At 41.7% G+C, this 17241-nt stretch overlaps 1 protein-coding gene across 7 annotated transcripts in view; it reads left to right on the top strand.

The window, feature by feature from the left end:
- The window catches only part of LOC139469345 (BAI1-associated protein 3-like), a 237175-nt gene that overhangs the window by 26624 nt on the left and 193310 nt on the right, over positions 1-17241 (top strand). For 4 of the 7 annotated variants that reach the window (XR_011653725.1, XM_071251488.1, XM_071251485.1 and 1 more), the window contains exon 2: positions 2637-2934. The exons of 2 other annotated variants lie outside the window; for them this stretch is intronic. Coding sequence is in view for 4 of the 5 variants with exons in the window: in XM_071251488.1 (XP_071107589.1) it covers positions 2807-2934 (128 nt within the window). In the remaining variant the exon portion in view is untranslated. The remainder of the gene's footprint in view (positions 1-2636; positions 2935-17241) is intronic. One more of the 7 variants, XM_071251487.1, reaches the window with a different exon arrangement.

Below are 17241 nucleotides of genomic sequence, written 5' to 3'. Positions count from 1 at the left end.
GCAGTCCGCTGGTTGTGTCAGTCCACAGGTTGTGTAAGTCCACAGGTTGTGTCAGTCCACAAGTTGTGTGTCAGTCCACTGGTTGTGTGTCATTCCAGTGGTTAATTGTGTCACTCCACAGGTTGTCGGTCACCTGGTTGTATCAGTCCACTGGTTGTGTCACTCCGTAGGTTGTGTCTCAGTCCACTGGTTGTCAGTCCACTGGTTTTGTGTCAGTCCACTGGTTGTGTGTCAGTCCACTGGTTGTCAGTCCACTGGTTGTGTGTCAGTCCACTGGTTGTGTGTCAGTCCACTGGTTGTGTGTCAGTCCACTGGTTGTCAGTCCACTGGTTGTGTGTCAGTCCACTGGTTGTCAGTCCACTGGTTGTGTGTCAGTCCACTGGTTGTGTGTCAGTCCACTGGTTGTCAGTCCACTGGTTGTGTGTCAGTCCACTGGTTGTGTGTCAGTCCACTGGTTGTCAGTCCACTGGTTGTGTGTCAGTCCACTGGTTGTGTGTCAGTCCACTGGTTGTCAGTCCACTGGTTGTGTGTCAGTCCACTGGTTGTCAGTCCACTGGTTGTGTGTCAGTCAACTGGTTGTGTGTCCAGTGGTTGTGTGTCAGTCCTCTGGTTGTGTGTCAGTCCACTGGTTGTCAGTCCACTGGTTGTGTGTCACTCCACAGGTTGTCAGTCCACTGGTTGTGTGTCAGTCCACTGGTTGTGTGTCAGTCCACTGGTTGTGTGTCACTCCACTGGTTGTCAGTCCACTGGTTGTGTGGCAGTCCACTGGTTGTCAGTCCACTGGTTGTGTGTCAGTCCACTGGTTGTGTGTCCAGTGGTTGATTGTCAGTCCACTGGTTGTGTGTCAGTCCACTGGTTGTCAGTCCACTGGTTGTGTGTCAGTCCACAGGTTGTCAGTCCACTGGTTGTGTGTCGGTCCACTGGTTGTCAGTCCACTGGTTGTGTGTTAGTCCACAGGTTGTGTGTCGGTCCACAGGTTGTGTGTCAGTCCACAGGTTGTGTGTCACTCCACAGGTTGTCAGTCCACTGGTTGTCAGTCCACTGGTTGTGTGTCGATCCACAGGTTGTCAGTCCACTGGTTGTGTGTCAGTCCACGGGGTTGTGTGTCAGTCCACTGGCTATGTGTCAGTCCACGGGTTTTTTGTGTCAGTCCAGGGGGGTTGAGTGTCAGTCCACTGGTTGTGTGTCTGTCCACTGGTTTTGTGTCAGTCCACAGGTTGTGTGTCAGTCCACAGGTTGAGTGTGAACAGTGACACGGTATGTAGGCAGTGACACGGTATGGCCAGTCCGGACAGGAAAGGAATAAACTGCTATGTTGTATTATATGGGTCACAGGACGACCAAGGCGACTGGTTGTCTGTGGTGCGTCCATCTTCAAAGGCTGTTCACATCAACGTGACAGTACCGCTGCATGAAAGAGAGACACCGTATTCCCAGTAGACTCATTTAACTGAGAGAGCAAACTCTCCACAACTTAAAGTGTCGGTATTAAACGATTGCGTGGCTTCTTACAACCAGGATTTAATAAACAGAGTTGGAGAAGAAACCATTTGTATTGATGCGTATTGGGTCAGCTTGCACATGTTGTTCCTGGTGGTTCCTCTTGGTTCTGGTGGTTTCTGGTGGTTCCTGGTGGTTCTGGGTGGTTTCTGGTGGTTCCTGTTGGTTCTGGGTGGTGTCAGTCTTCATCGAAAACAGGAGCAGGAAGTTTAGGAATCCATTGTTTCTATATTGTGGTGGCCAAATGGTCTAGTGCGTCCATTAGTCGTACTAGGACCAGCTGGTCGGGGGTTCGAATCCCATATTTGCCCAAATTATCATCCTTGGTGTGTCTGTAACATGTCCTTGGTCGAGGGTTTTATCAGCTCGCGTCACGTGTCCAGTGTCACCCACTCAGCTGATGTCACCAGTGGCCACAGTTCAATCCTTCCATTCACGTCGACTGGAGCATTAGCATTTATATCTTGAGCGAAATGAAATCACGAAACAGAAAAGAAAAAGAAAAAAGGTATCAGCATATAGTTGCTTGATAGTTACAATTATCTTAGATATTGATACAAAAAGACCATGTTGCATGTGCATTTGGTTACTATATTTACTGATGTGATTCAGTGTTGCATTTTATCGTCCTCAGTAATGGGCTGACCAGCGTCTTAGATTCAATGGTGACAGTCTATGTTTTAAGTGATTCTGTTGCCCGTACTATACACGTTCTTGTAGTAGGAGAGAAAAAATAATTCGTGCCAGCAACATGTAAGAGGATCGGTATTTAAGTTGAAGGAGACAAAATCGATTCCGATTAAATATTCTGTTTTAGTAAAGGCCCACGTGGACTTGAGTAATACAACGTGACAACATTGTATTGTGCAGTTCAAGGCTTTGATTCCCGCGCACTATCGTCTATTTGTCTCTAATCAGTAATGCCAGGGGATTTATACAAATCTCCAGCCTTTTGAATAACCGACGCCATTATATGATCTGAGATACTCGCATTATAAGGCCACAACGTTACACCGTGTGAGCTGGGCGGACGGTGGCGGGCATCTCGGCAAGGCTACCACAGTATCCTCGGGCAGACTTGTGATATAAGCCCTAGTAAGTCTGCTTGTTACAGATGTGACTTTATTCTCCTTTAGTAGATGTGACGCCAAGGTTGACCAGCTAAGTGACGCCAAGGTTGACCAGCAAGTGACGCCAAGGTTGACCAGCAAGTGACGCCAAGGTTGACCAGCAAGTGACGCCAAGGTTGACGACCAAGTGACGCCAAGGTTGACCAGCAAGTGACGCCAAACGTTGACCTGCTGATATGATGGAGCGAATGAAGCAGTGGTTGGGGATATCCCGCGAGTCCAGCCCCACCCGGTCCCCGCCAGGGTCTCCGGCTTCCCACGCCCCAGTGAGTCACGTGTCACGGCCCTCGAATGTCTCACCCAGGTAAGATTGGTGTCACTGCCGCAGCTCTGAGGATGACGTCACTACTCACCCGGTGTCTCCGTTCACCCTGTTGGCACAATGTTGGCACCATGTTCCACACATCGTCACCAATTTTGTTGTACCAAGAGTGTTCACTGTTGCACCGATGTAAGCCACTTGCACACTTATATTGCTGTTTCTGACGTGACTTTCTGCTTCTAGTGGTCATCACTGCTCACTGCTTCTGGTTCCGGTGACGTCATGGACTTCTGTGTGGTTAAATAGAAATTAATACACGAGTGTTTGTCTGATACCATTTATCGTACGAGTTGTTCCAAAGCGTCAACCATTTAACGTCGCGCGCTGGCGCGTGCGTGCGTGCGTGTGTATGTGTGTGGCTGCTTATACTAGTCCGGACTGGTGCGATTTATAGTGCTAGTCCACTGAGATACAATGCCGCAGTTTAACATGAACACCCAACTCAGACACAGTATATACTGACTCCGAGCCCCTTAATGCCGAGCGCCACGCAAGGTAACAACAAGTGCCATCTTTTTACGTCTTTTCGTGTGACGTGACCGGATATCGAACCCCGGACCTTACGCTATCCGGGCGTACGCTCTACCACTAGACCACGGAGGCGGTCACATACGTTTTGAAACGGGTTGTAAAATGAATGGTAAGTTGACGGACACGAGCTTAGTTATCTGTTTCTTACACACCCTAAATTCACACCATGCATATGTTGTCTATTCTCATAGTCGCACTGGCGCATGAACACAGCACAACGATCATGACTTCCGACAAACCGCTTACTACTCATACCTGGTGTGACCCTCCACAAAAACGTTTTCGCCATATGGGTTAAGGCGATAATGTTAATACAACGCAGTTCAGATGAAAGACCATTTACTTTACTTTGGAAAACCATGTCTTTCGACACAGGCGTTAGTAGATTCGACTGAAGCACGAGAAACCTATCAATAAATTGCAATAACTAGTGTTTCATTATCTGACCTTCAGTCACTACCATGGATAGGACAACCACAGGCCTGGATTCCAAAACTCACATGTTTGACACCAGTTATGTCAAATGGGTTTCTCACATGTGTGAAAGATGTCGTGACCACGCTGCTCGTTATGCCTCATTATGTAGACATAGTGCATGTTTTCACTTTTTCGTGCCACCGTCGCACGTGCTATGTCACTTGTGTTTGAGGATGGAACCAAGCAAAGCCTCGCTATGATCTCAACCCTTCTCCGGGTACTCCTGCACTGGAAGTTTTCAAGTGGCCTAAAACAGTGGAATCTGACTCACACAGAACGGCCAGGTTCACTTGCTAAATTATTTAAATAAAGATATTTGACGACAGCAGACATTTTTGGCCATGATAACAATGTGACTTGTTGGATACTAATGATAATGTTGCCATGATCATATTTGGAAAGCCAAATTGCCACCGTTTGTCCCGCTTGCGTGCCGTGTTGACAACGCGATGTTACCGATGTGCGGTCCAGCCTTCAAAATGGGTCTCGCTTTCAAACCAGAACTGGCTAGCCCTAAGTGTGAAAAAGGTCACTAAACATCAGCTGCACCCCGACTTTGTTTATTCAACACGTCCATATTGTGGAGTTATCTCAAGAATTATTTATGTCATAAGAAACATAGTTAAAACATGATAAAAAAATGAAACAATTTGGAGAGTCTATATTAAGAAACTTAATTCCTGGCTTCATCGTGAATGTCTACGTAGACGTGGCTCCAGAAACGAAATCATGCAAATATAGTGCATTTTGTTTTATACATATTAGTATTAATATTCTAAAAAATGGTCGTTCACGAGCGATCATCTTCCTTCGCACTTTCCCCGAGATCTCGCCGTCTACACCACGCAATCTGAAAAATCTTATTAACATATTTTTTTTTTATTCTTCATAAAAGTTGTTTGGTTACGTATCTCTTTTGGCCACAATTAACCATCGCCACCATTGCTGAAGGCGTCATGTCGAAATAAACCAACTTCTCACTCGTGATCCGATTGTTGTTGGAGGTACCCTTCCTGATTCAATTCTTCCACCTCCACCATTAACTGTTTCTCAGACAACCATCTCTACTATTAAACCCAGTCAACCAACTTTGAAACTCAGTAAACCATCTTTGAAACTCAGTCAACCATCTGTGAAACTTTGAAATATGTAACATTTTAAGGTGTAATTGAAGTCTCAACACGTGTGCATGCTCATTTCTCACACGTGCATCAGGTGCGATAATGTCTTGATTGTTCCCATTGTGGATCAGGGCTAGAAGAGATCCCCAGCAGCGTTTACGCCATTGGCGGCATAAAACAACAGACAACAAATAGTTCAAACGATGTCACCAGCACGTTATTCCCCAGTGGTGTGGGCAGTGAGACTAAATTCGTCAGTCGTACATTAGAACAAGCGTCACCTGTATAGCTAGATCATCCCTCCACAACAAGTATGGCGCGCATGTGGGTCATTGTGCAAAAATGTCAAAGTTTCACCACAGCAAAATAACAAACTGAGATATTTTCAAACTGGAATTTTATCATTTAAACCAAAACATAGTGCAATTAAGTGTACATCCGCCAAATTGCAATCTTAATGGCTAAGAGTTTAAATGAAATAATGTCAACTTGGAGCATGGAAACTGTCAAGGATTCTATCCTGTTACCGATAAAAACTGTTTAGAAATCTTGTTTAAAATAAAAACATACTGTTAAATAAATAAATTTACATCCAGAGAATAGCGCACCAAATACTAACACCCTTTCAATTCTCTTTTCAGCATCAACATTGTTTCGATTCTTCTCGTTCCTTATTGTTTGACCTTTCACTTATTGTCCTCTGCATCTACCCTCTCATCGCTTCCTTCACTCCTCACCTCTACATCCCTTTCTTCTCCACTTTCGACTCCAAGATCAATTGTCTGCTTTAGTTTCTTTCTGTTTCCATTATTTTGAATTGCCTGATCCTCGCCATATCCTTCTTCCGATGGTTCATGTTCTTCATCAACTTCTTTAGATAGGTAAGCCTGTCTTTCCATTGGATCAGCCTCTCGCCTTGCCCCATATTGTCGTTGCTTGTCTGCTTTGGAGACAGCCATGTTTCCTGTGGGAAACAAAAGCAACATTCTTTTATGTTGTTGTTTCACTACCAGAACATTCTATGATGTTACCAAAGTGTTCTATCCTGTTTCCGATTCAAACCATACGTGACATAATTATATATTTTGTATATGGTCACATTTAATGAAATATTTTATATATTTAGATTTTTGTCTCTAATGGATGTTCTATAATTATTTCAGGGTTTAATCTATCACTAATAAAACTGGGCCAAAAATACGACCAACTTCTGTTTCCATGTGGTGGACATGAAGTAAGTGTTAATGTGCATGACACCATGACGCCATGACGCCATGACACCATGACACCATGACAACAGGAGAGAAAGTAGTCGGATGGACATACTATTATTACAATTTATTTCACATCCAATATGCCCCCCCAAAATATCACACTATTTAATAAGTTAAAAATAATTAATATCACACCAATGAAAAATAAGTTTCAAAAGGTTAAACTGAGCTGATATAAAGTCGGTTATGAAAAAGGGCATGAATTATTCCATACCCCTCAACTTGAGAAAACTTAAGAAGTATATTGCGCACTGTAAAAATATATATAGTCTTGCTTAAAGGGCGTCATTTAACCAATCATTTTGCTAAAAACTTTCTTAATAAAGCAATCATTGGGCGCAGGATAGGCCGGAGAGGAATTTTGACATTTTTGTACAATATCCCTGAGATTGCAGTCCCGTGAGGATTCCGGGGTAGAATACATCTTCAGCAACCCTTGCTTCTCGTACAAGGCGACTAACGGGATCGGGTGGTCAGGCTCGGCCACTTGGTTGATGCATGCCATCGTATCCCAATTGCAAAGATCGATGCGCGCGTAGATCGAAGCGCATGATGTCAATCACTGGATTGTCCATACTCGAATATTTACAGACCGCCGTCATATAACTGGAATATTGCTGAGTGCGGCCTTAAACAACAAACAACAAACTTTGATTGCAGCAAACCTTGAATCTGAATTGCTCGATCTCCTTCCACTGGAACTCGCTATTGGTCAGTTTATAAATATATGCCACCTATATATTAGATATAGTTACTAGTTACTGACCAATAACGTGTCCATGTGTCCCCTTCACTAGCCGGCTCGTGTGTCACAACAACATCAATAGCTGTCTCCACGGGACCGTTCTGTGGCATTGGCGTATTTCAGACATGCGACACTTGTTCACTCGCAGAACAAAAGACAACAGAAACATGTCACCGAGGGATTCCAAATAACGATACAGGTATCACGTGACGGCGGGTCCCCATGCTGCTGTATCACATGACGAGCCAGGAGTCCATCAAAGGGTCTGAGATTAAAAGTGTCGTGTTTCACGGGCATATGTTTGAAGGATTTCCATCACCTCTCTAGACACAAGCAGTTTCAGAGGGAAAACAGTGAACATTATTTCTTACACGTCACATTGAGAAACTAGCGATAGTAGCTAGTAGACAGTAGCGATAGTAGCAGACAGTAGCGATAGACTACAGAATACAAAGTGGTGTAAAGTCAGGAGCGAGCTGAATGATACCTGTCTCTGTGGATATGAGTACTTATTATGTCTCAAAGTGAGACTGACCAGTCAGGGAGCAGAGCCTGATCCCATTTGAGCCCGTATACCGTCAGTTAATATGGAAGATATACTTGGTACTGACCTGATATGAGGCGTATACCGTTCAGGAAGAGCCATATTGGATTTTACAACATCCAGTTCACTGTTTTGTGCTTTTATATCATCAACTGTGATGTGCAAGTATAATCATCTTTTAAAAATCACCTTGATCACTTTATTATCAAAGGATCATACGTTTTCGGACGGCCATGTTTATCGTGACTACGCGCGCTATAACGAGGGGTGTAGCGTCACACAGACATTGTAAATAATCAGACTATGGCTTGTTTAAAAGAGAAAATTGCATTTTAGAAATTATTGCGATGTTTTACAGTGATTAGAGAGAAATCTTCGAATGTTTTTTCAAGCGTCCGAAAACCCACAACACGAGCATAATAAAAGTTATAGAGTAGGCGACGTTATCGACTTTACATTTCAGATTGATCTATAATTTGTAGCTAATCCCAAAAGGAACAAAACAACAAACGGCAGCATACGTTTAGTGGCTGTATGTATGAAAATAAATCTCACAACGGAGGTAACTGATTTACAAATAGCAACGTCATAGAACATTATAAATAGGACGACGTCCCAAAAATGACGCCAATAGAATAGATAGCTGACGCCTCGCTAAATATTTTGTCTCCTAACCTAATAAAGACACCATATCAACTAATAATGCACTCGATCGTGAGGTATAGTACGTAAGGGGCGAACTGAAGGATATCTGTCCGTCACACTGGGCTGCAGCACATGCATTGCCGGTCAGTCCACAAATGTTGAGAGATAAACAGCCCACGTCGATCGTCAACATGATGCGCGATATGCTTTCCCGGTCCTCCTTAGTTTATTGGATTGTCCTTTGTACTGACAAGACGGTGTTACCGGTAGAGCATGACATCATATAGAGTTACTATAACCTATTCACAAACACGTGATATCACCAATCATTTCAGTGGTCCATTTATATAACTTTCAGTATTATTTGGCCTTCTACGCTGTCTGTTTCGGCACATGTTCAAGACTAACTAGCCTCTGGCGTTGACGATTTTAATGTAGGTACCACTGGGTAGGCCTGAAGACATGAGATTCATTTGTTTTTTTTTGACACATTAAATTCATCAATAGGACATAAAACATTATTCATATGAGTATGATAGGACGTTCACCGAAGCCTTCGGTTGGATGGAGTGCGAAACTCATTATGACACAGACGAGGCCTCGATCCCTTGTCATAAGTGTCCTGTACAATAGATCTCGATCGCCTGCCGTAGGAATATTTGCGGGATTTTACGAGCGCTGAGTCCATCTAGTGCAACACACGATTAATAATGAAATTTTCGTTGTGTTAATTGAAATTCCTGCATTCAGATGAGATGAATTGGTCACGTGTTATTGCATTCATTTCCCAATGAATGTAAAAAAAAATAATCCACGCCCACCGAGGCGCACTACCTATATTACTGCGGAATGTCGGGGAATCCCACCTCTTTAACCTCCATCTAAAAGAACTCACCGAATAAAATAAAAACTAAAAACTAAATCACCAATCACCCGAAACCAATAATGGAAGGACTAAATATTTTTCAGTGGAACGCTAACGGACTCACCTCCCACGGCCATGAACTAAAAACTAAATTTAAACTAAATAAAGGCCCTCACATTGCTTGTATACAGGAAACCAAATTCTCAAAAAAATCGAAATTCACACTACCTAACTACAACTCAGTTAGAACTGACAGAGCTAAGCCGAAAACAAGAAGAACCGCAGGAGGACTAATCATATTTATCAGGGAAGATATAAATTACGAAGAAATAAAAATAGACACGCCAAACCTAGAAGCCAACGGCATTAAAATCACATTAAATAACCGAAACATAAACATCATAAATATTTACCACTGGGCGGAACAAAAAGTCCAACCTGAGGATCTAAACAAACTACTCAAAATAAGCGATAAATCTACTATATTCCTAGGAGACTTTAACGCTCACCATCCTACATGGAGCATAGATGATAAAATAGATAATCATGGCAAATTAATCTCCGAATGGATAGAAACAAACGACCTAGTACTCCTTAATAGCAACCAACCCACGAGGTACGATAAGATAAACAAAAAAATGTCGGCTATCGACCTAACCATATGCACCGCAGATCTAGCCCAAAGCACTCAATGGGAAGTACACGACGTCCCGCTAGGTAGCGACCACTTCCCCATAAACATAACCATAGGAAATACAAACGTACCAATCCAAACAGAAAACCAAGAACCAAAATTCCATTACAACAAAGCTAACTGGGACCAATTCCAAGATATCTGCAACGAAGCTAACTTAAACGAAATAGAAAATAATGATCCAGAAACCTATTGTAAAAACCTAACAGACTATATAATAAACGCAGCCAAAACCTCCATCCCCTTCAAAACATCTAAGACAGGCAAACCGACGGTACCATGGTGGAATGAGGAAATAGAACAGACTAGACGAAAACGTAAATCAGCCTTCAATAAAGCAAAACGCGACTACAAATATTTAAACATAGCCCACGAACTAAACCACCAGGTTCAAAAACTAGTCCAAATAGCCAAAAGTAGAGACTGGAAAAAATTCTGCGAAGGTATAAATAACCGTACAGATGCCAGAACGGTCTGGCGCAAAATCCACGCCATTAGAGGCTTAAAACGACATAAAAAAAACCCTAACATTAACAACTCAACCAACCCCGCCCAAAAAGCAAATAATCTCGCCAACCACTTTTCGGCCGTTAGCAGTAACAGCAACTTCAGCCAAAAATTCCAAGATAAACTTAAAACAGAAAACAAACCCACAAAAGAACCAAACAATAACAATCTAGAAATAAATCAACCCTACACAATGGAGGAGCTCCTCTACGTAATCCAAAACAGGAAAAAGGGCACAGCCCCAGGATTAGACCTAACCTCTTACCAAATAATTAAAAAACTCCCCCTAAAACTGCTCCAGGCACTACTCAAACTATACAATCTCATCTACCTAAACGGACAAGTTCCTACTCCCTGGAAACAGGCCCTAGTCATACCAATCCCTAAACCTAATAAACCAGCTAATCAAGCTAACTCATATAGACCAATATCCCTAACTTCAAACTTATGTAAAGTAATGGAATCAATGGCTAAAAATAGATTACAACATTACTTAACCCAAAATAACACCATAAACCCAGATCAAAGCGGTTTCACTCCTGGCCGCTCAACCCTAGATAACCTCGCCCGACTAGAACAAGATATTAAGACAGGACAACTAAATAAACAATATACCACAGGCATCTTCTTAGACTTCTCTAAAGCTTTCGACATGGTATGGCACGATGGGCTAATACAAAAACTTAAAAAAATAGGACTCAAAGGTCAGATAATAAACTACATCCAGGACTTCCTAAACAATCGTAAAATAACCGTGTGTATAGACCAAACTCTATCGGACCAATGTCCCCTAGAAAATGGCACTCCACAGGGCAGTATCCTCAGCCCCACCCTCTTCAATATAATGATAAACGATCTATTCGAGGGCCTATCCCCTAAAGTAAACACATCAAAATTCGCGGATGATGGAGCCATCTGGATCCGCACTAAAAGCATGAAAATGGCCAAAAATCTACTCCAAAAATCTCTTAATAAAATACAACAATGGGCTGACAAATGGGGCTTCTCCCTTAACTCAGAAAAAACAACAGGAATAGTATTCAAACATAAAAACATGAAACCCGCCTCCCCAATCCTCCAGCTGAACAATCAAACAATCAAATTTCAAAAACAAACCAAATTCTTAGGACTTATTTTCGATGAACATCTCACCTGGGATGCTCACATCCAAAACCTAACAACTAAATGCAGTAAAGACCTAAACACCCTAAGATGCCTAACTGGCTCTAACTGGGGAGCCTCCAAAGATACTCTCCTCTCTCTCTACATATCCCTAATTAGATCAAAACTAGACTACGGCTGCGCCATATACAACACCCTAAACAACTCTCTATCTAAAAAACTTGACTCAATACAATATCAGGCCCTCAAACTCATTACACGCACCCAACATGGCACCTCCTACACCTCACTTCAGGCCTTAACAGGAGAAATGCCACTAAGTCTACGCAGGGAACAGCTAAGCTTAAATTTCTGGGCCGCGTCCCAATCAAACCCTCTCATCCAAAACTTAATAAACCAAAACATCAGCCCTAAAAACCAAGCTCTAGCTCGTAAACACCCCTTACTTACCCCAATATCCCAAAGAATAACAAACTACCTAAATGAACACCAAATTAAAAATCTTAAACAAAACTGCAAACAATCAAATATCTTCACCCCTAAACTTAAAATACCCAAAATAGACACAACACTAGCTAGCCAAATAAATAAACAAACCGACCCAAACATAGCTAAAACTACCACACTAGCATACATACACAAAAATTGGCCAAATTGGTGTCACATTTACACGGACGGATCCTCAGATCCGACCTCCAAACACACGGGTTTCGGAGTCCATACCACACAACCAACTAAAACCACACAATCCTTCCGACTCCCAAATAACCAATCAATATTCACGGCCGAACTAATGGGCATGGCCTCAGCCCTCCACAATCAAGAATCCAAAAACAACCAAAAAATCCTAATACTTACTGACTCCCTAAGTGGACTACAAGCCCTCCAAAACAAAATACCAAAAACCGACCTAAATTAATAAATCAAATACTTAAAAGCTCCAACGATCTAACAAAAGCAGGCAAACAAATAACCTTCTTGTGGATACCCGCCCACGTAGGAATATACGGTAATGAAAACGCCGATAAAGCAGCTAAACTATCCCTCAAAATCCCAGAAATAAGCTTAAACTTACCCATCTCAAAATCAGAAATTAAAAGTGTAAACAAACAAAAAATCACAAAAAAATGGCATAACCTATATCTAAACTCAAATAGCCAAATCAAAAGAGTGCTCAGCAAACCACTAACCAAACCAAAAATTCTCCATCCATCCAAAAAAATCGACAGAGTAATCACTAAACTCCAAACAGGACACACCAACCTAAATAACCACCTAAAAAAAATTAAAAAACACACTACAGGTAACTGCCCACACTGCAAACAACCAGAAACCCCAGAACACGCACTCATCCACTGCACACACTACCTAACACATCGAACCGCATTACAAACCACCCTCAATCTAAACAAGGCTCTCACTCTAGAAGCAATACTAAACCCACAAAATAAACTTGAAAACTTCAAGGCCTTAGGCGTATTCTTAATAAAAACGGAACTAATAAAACGCATCTAAAACCATAATAACCTACCAAATCAAAATCACAAAAACAAACAATCATCCACCATACCCAGCTCCCTTAGTTCTCCTCCCCAACCCCATCGGCATCTATTCCAAATCTCAAAATTCCCAAATTCTATATAAGCAACCCCTAAAGCCCCCTCTTGGGTTGCACAGTCCACCCTCGCCCCTTTCGGAAACACATTAAATGGCCTGACCGGGCCCGTGTGCGAAATACGCATCAGTCGGAAAGCGCACGTTAAATCTCCAAAGTAAGTAAGTAAGTAACTAAGGGAATCCCACCGTGTGCGAAATACGCATCAGTCGGAAAGCGCACGTTAAATCTCCAAAGTAAGTAAGTAAGTAAGTAAGTAAGTAAGGGAATCCCAATATTACAGTCGAGGGAATTCCCTTTCTGCTCACGTGTATCTTCATGCACGTGACATTTAGCGACATTCGTGCATATTTATTGTCCAAACTACGGCCTACCTTAAGAATACAGTACCACAAAACTTTTCAAACACGTGACAATTAAGAATTGAACGTCAGTGTGGATGGGTTCACTGAAGTGTGAGCGATTTTAAAGCGCTGGTAAAACGCTGGTTAAACTGTGTGAACCTCCAGCACTTTTAAATCGCCGAAGAACATTGCAACAATGTTATTTTGTCGGAATTTGCCGGTGTCCCGGTATAAACTCTCCCCCGTACAAATTCTCCCCCCGGAGAGTTTATACCGGTACAGATTCTCCCCCGGAGAATCTGTTCTGAAATAAAGTCTCCCCCGGGCGGATATGTTTCGCGCCCCCCTCAGTATAAAGTCTCCCCCCTGATTATTCGGTTTGTTGCAATGTCTTTCAGTACTATATTCTTTAAATAGTTATCTTTAATGTAAGGAGGGTTACTTCAAAAAATAGATTATGAAATATGGTCATAATGCATTGATATTTCAGCACATTTTATTTGGTAACTGTACCTTCCATCCTAAAATAATTATAAGACATAATCATACTAAAAAATTTTGAATGAAATGACTTAATGTAACAAATACATGTACGGTTACTGTTGTAACAGAATTCAGAAATCTTATTAATCCTCGCAAACATTCGGTTTTACCACTAACTACGTAAAAACTGTCAACATATCCACGCGCGCCTCCAGCTCAGGCTGTCCGTTATACTCTGATTTAAGATCTAAAATATATTCCTTAATACAGGCTACGATTTGAAAATGGTATCAGTGTAATATCAGTGGCTAGAATATCATGGTGCAAGCAGGTTTCTGTTAAACATACATGCCTATAGTACGAAGCATTAAGTTTATGAAAAATCAGCATTGATTTTGACTCCATAAACTGTCATAAAGTATTCATAAAGTATCAGGGGTCATTTCAACTTGCATAATGATTGACATAGTCCTATATAGAGCGAGGACTGGGCTGTTTTCCCACCCGATTGACTGATATTACATGGTTTAGAACGGTACAATGAATGGTTAAGCATGCATATTACACTAATACGCGATATTTCATAAGAAAATATCATATCTCCGTTAAAACATAAAACCAATATTTATGAGTCATATTGATATAAGACTTTATCACTGTATCCAATTCCAAAATTTTAGATATAAACTTAGGACAGTTCAGTTTAAAATTCTTCAACCTTTAATTCATCACAGGATGTGTAGCTAGTCGACGGGAATCTATAATCTTGACTGTTTTCTTTGATGAGAATGTTTCTCACCGACCTTAGTGTGTAGGGGTGTGATATCCTGGGCAGGAAATGACAGTGTTTTGACTACTCGTCTTTCATTAATTAACGTGTTGGGCATCCCTAATGAACCTTTACTAATTCATGTTAAACCAACACAGGATGTTTTCTGGAAGTGGACGATCGCGAATGGCATAGGGCTGACACGACACGTGTTAATAACTTCTAAAGTTACTAAACAATCTATAGGTGTGAGTCCATTTCATGTTACATCTGTGAGGATTAAGTTGATCTTGACAGCCCGGGCCAAGTCGGACCGAACACTTGTGAGACAGTTGAGAGTATGGGGAGAAGAGGTCTACTTTAACTTACTTACTTACTTACGTTTGGAGATTTAACGTGCGCTTTCCGACTGGAGCGTATTTCGCACACGGGCCCGGTCGGGCCATTTAGCGTGGTTTTGGAGGGAAAATAAAGGTGTTGCAACCAGAGGGGGGTTTTAGTGGTTGCTTATATAAGTTTTGGAGATTTTGAAATTTGGAATGCATGCCTAGGGGTGTGGTAGTGTACTAAGGGAGTGTGTTGGTGTGTGTTTGTTTGTTTATGTGGTGTGGTTGAGTGTTTTTAGATGCGGATCATTAGATTGGTTTTAGTTAAGTATACGCCTAGTGCTTTAAATTTTTCTATATTGTTATGTGGATTTAGGATTGATTCTAGGGTTATGGCTTTATCTACTTTTAGATTTGTTTGGAGTGTTGCTCGGTGGGTTTGGTAGTGCGTGCAGTGTAAGAGTGCATGTTCTATTGTTTCCAGGTGTGGGCAGTGTGGGCATTTTCCGGTTGCGTGTTTTTTTATTTTTAGGAGTTGACTGTTTAGTTTAGTGTGACCTGTTTGGAGTTTGGTGATTATTCTATCAATTTTCTTGGATGGATGGAGGATTTTAGGTTTGGTTAGAGGTTTTTTGAGGATTTTGATTATCTGTGTGTTTGTTTTTAGGTATGTCTTATGCCATTTTTGGGTGATTTTACGTTTGTTAATGCTTTTGATCTCTGCTTTAGATATTGGTAGATTAAGGCTTATTTCAGGAATTTTGAGGGATTTTTTGGCGGCTTGATCGGCGTTTTCGTTTCCATATATTTCTACGTGGGCTGGGATCCAGATAAATGCTATTTGTTTGCCTGCCTCTGTTAAGTTATTTGCGCTTTTGAGTATTTGGTTAATGAGTTTAGGGCGGTTTTTGGTGTTTTTATTTTGGAGGGCCTGTAGTCCACTTAGTGAGTCTGTGAGTATTAGGATTTTTTTATGTTTTTTAGCATGTTGGTTATGGAGGGCGGATGCTATGCCCATTAACTCTGCAGTGAAGATGGATTGGTTGTTTGGGAGTCGATAAGATTGAGTGTTCCTATTTGGTTGTGCTATGTGGACTCCGAAACCAGTGCGATTTGTGATCGGATCGGAAGATCCGTCTGTGTAGATGTGGCACCAATTTGGCCAGTTTTCGTGTATGTAAGCTAGTGTGGTGGATTTAGCTATGTTTGGATCGGTTTGTTTGTTTATTGAGTTTGCCAGAGATGTGTCTATTTGGGGGATTTTTAGTTTTGGGGTAAATATATTTGATGGTTTGCAGTTTTGTTGGAGGTTATCTATTTGGTTTTCGTTTAGGTAGTTGAAAATTCGTTGAGATATTGGAGTAAGTAAAGGGTGCTTCCTAGTTAGAGCCTGGTTACGAGGGCGGATATTTTCGTTTATGAGGTTTTGGATGAGAGGGTTTGATTGGGACGAGGCCCAGAAATTAAGGGTTAAGTGTTGCCTACGTAGGTTTAGTGGCATTTCTCCTGTTAAGGCCTGAAGTGAAGTGAGAGAGTTGCCATGTTGGGAACGTGTGACTATTTTAAGAGCTTGGTATTGGATTGAGTCTAGTTTTTTGGTTAGGTTATTGCTAAGCGTATCATAGATCGCACATCCGTAATCTAATTTAGACCTAATTAGTGATGTGTAGAGAGAGAGTAGAGTATCTTTGGAGGCCCCCCAGTTGGAGCCGGTGAGGCATCTTAGTGCGTTTAGATCTTTGCTGCATTTAGTTGTTAAGTTTTTAACGTGGGCCTCCCATGTTAGGTGTTGATCGAAGATTAGCCCTAGGAATTTGGTTTGTTTTTGGAACTTAATTGGTTTATTGTTTAATTTAAGATTTGGGGTGGTGTGTTTCATTTTTCGGTGTTTGAAGACTATTCCTGTAGTTTTTTCGGAGTTTAGGGAGAAGCCCCACTTGTCTGCCCATTGCTGTATTTTATTTAGGGATTTTTGGAGTAGATTTTGGGAAGTTGACATACTTTTTGTGCGGATCCAGAGGGCTCCGTCATCTGCGAATTTGGATGTTTTAATTTTAGGGGATAGGCCCTCGAAGAGGTCATTGATCATTATGTTAAAGAGTGTTGGGCTAAGAATGCTGCCCTGGGGAGTGCCGTTTTCTAGGGGACACTGGTCCGATAGAACCTGGTCTATACCCACTGTGATTTTTCGGTTATTTAGGAAGTCCTGGATGTAGTTAACGATTTG

This window comes from Haliotis cracherodii, unplaced genomic scaffold (genome assembly GCF_022045235.1).
Source record: "Haliotis cracherodii isolate W230 unplaced genomic scaffold, xgHalCrac1.p SCAF_2, whole genome shotgun sequence".
Taxonomy (NCBI): domain Eukaryota; kingdom Metazoa; phylum Mollusca; class Gastropoda; order Lepetellida; family Haliotidae; genus Haliotis; species Haliotis cracherodii.
This window is presented reverse-complemented; position numbering and strand designations above follow the sequence as displayed.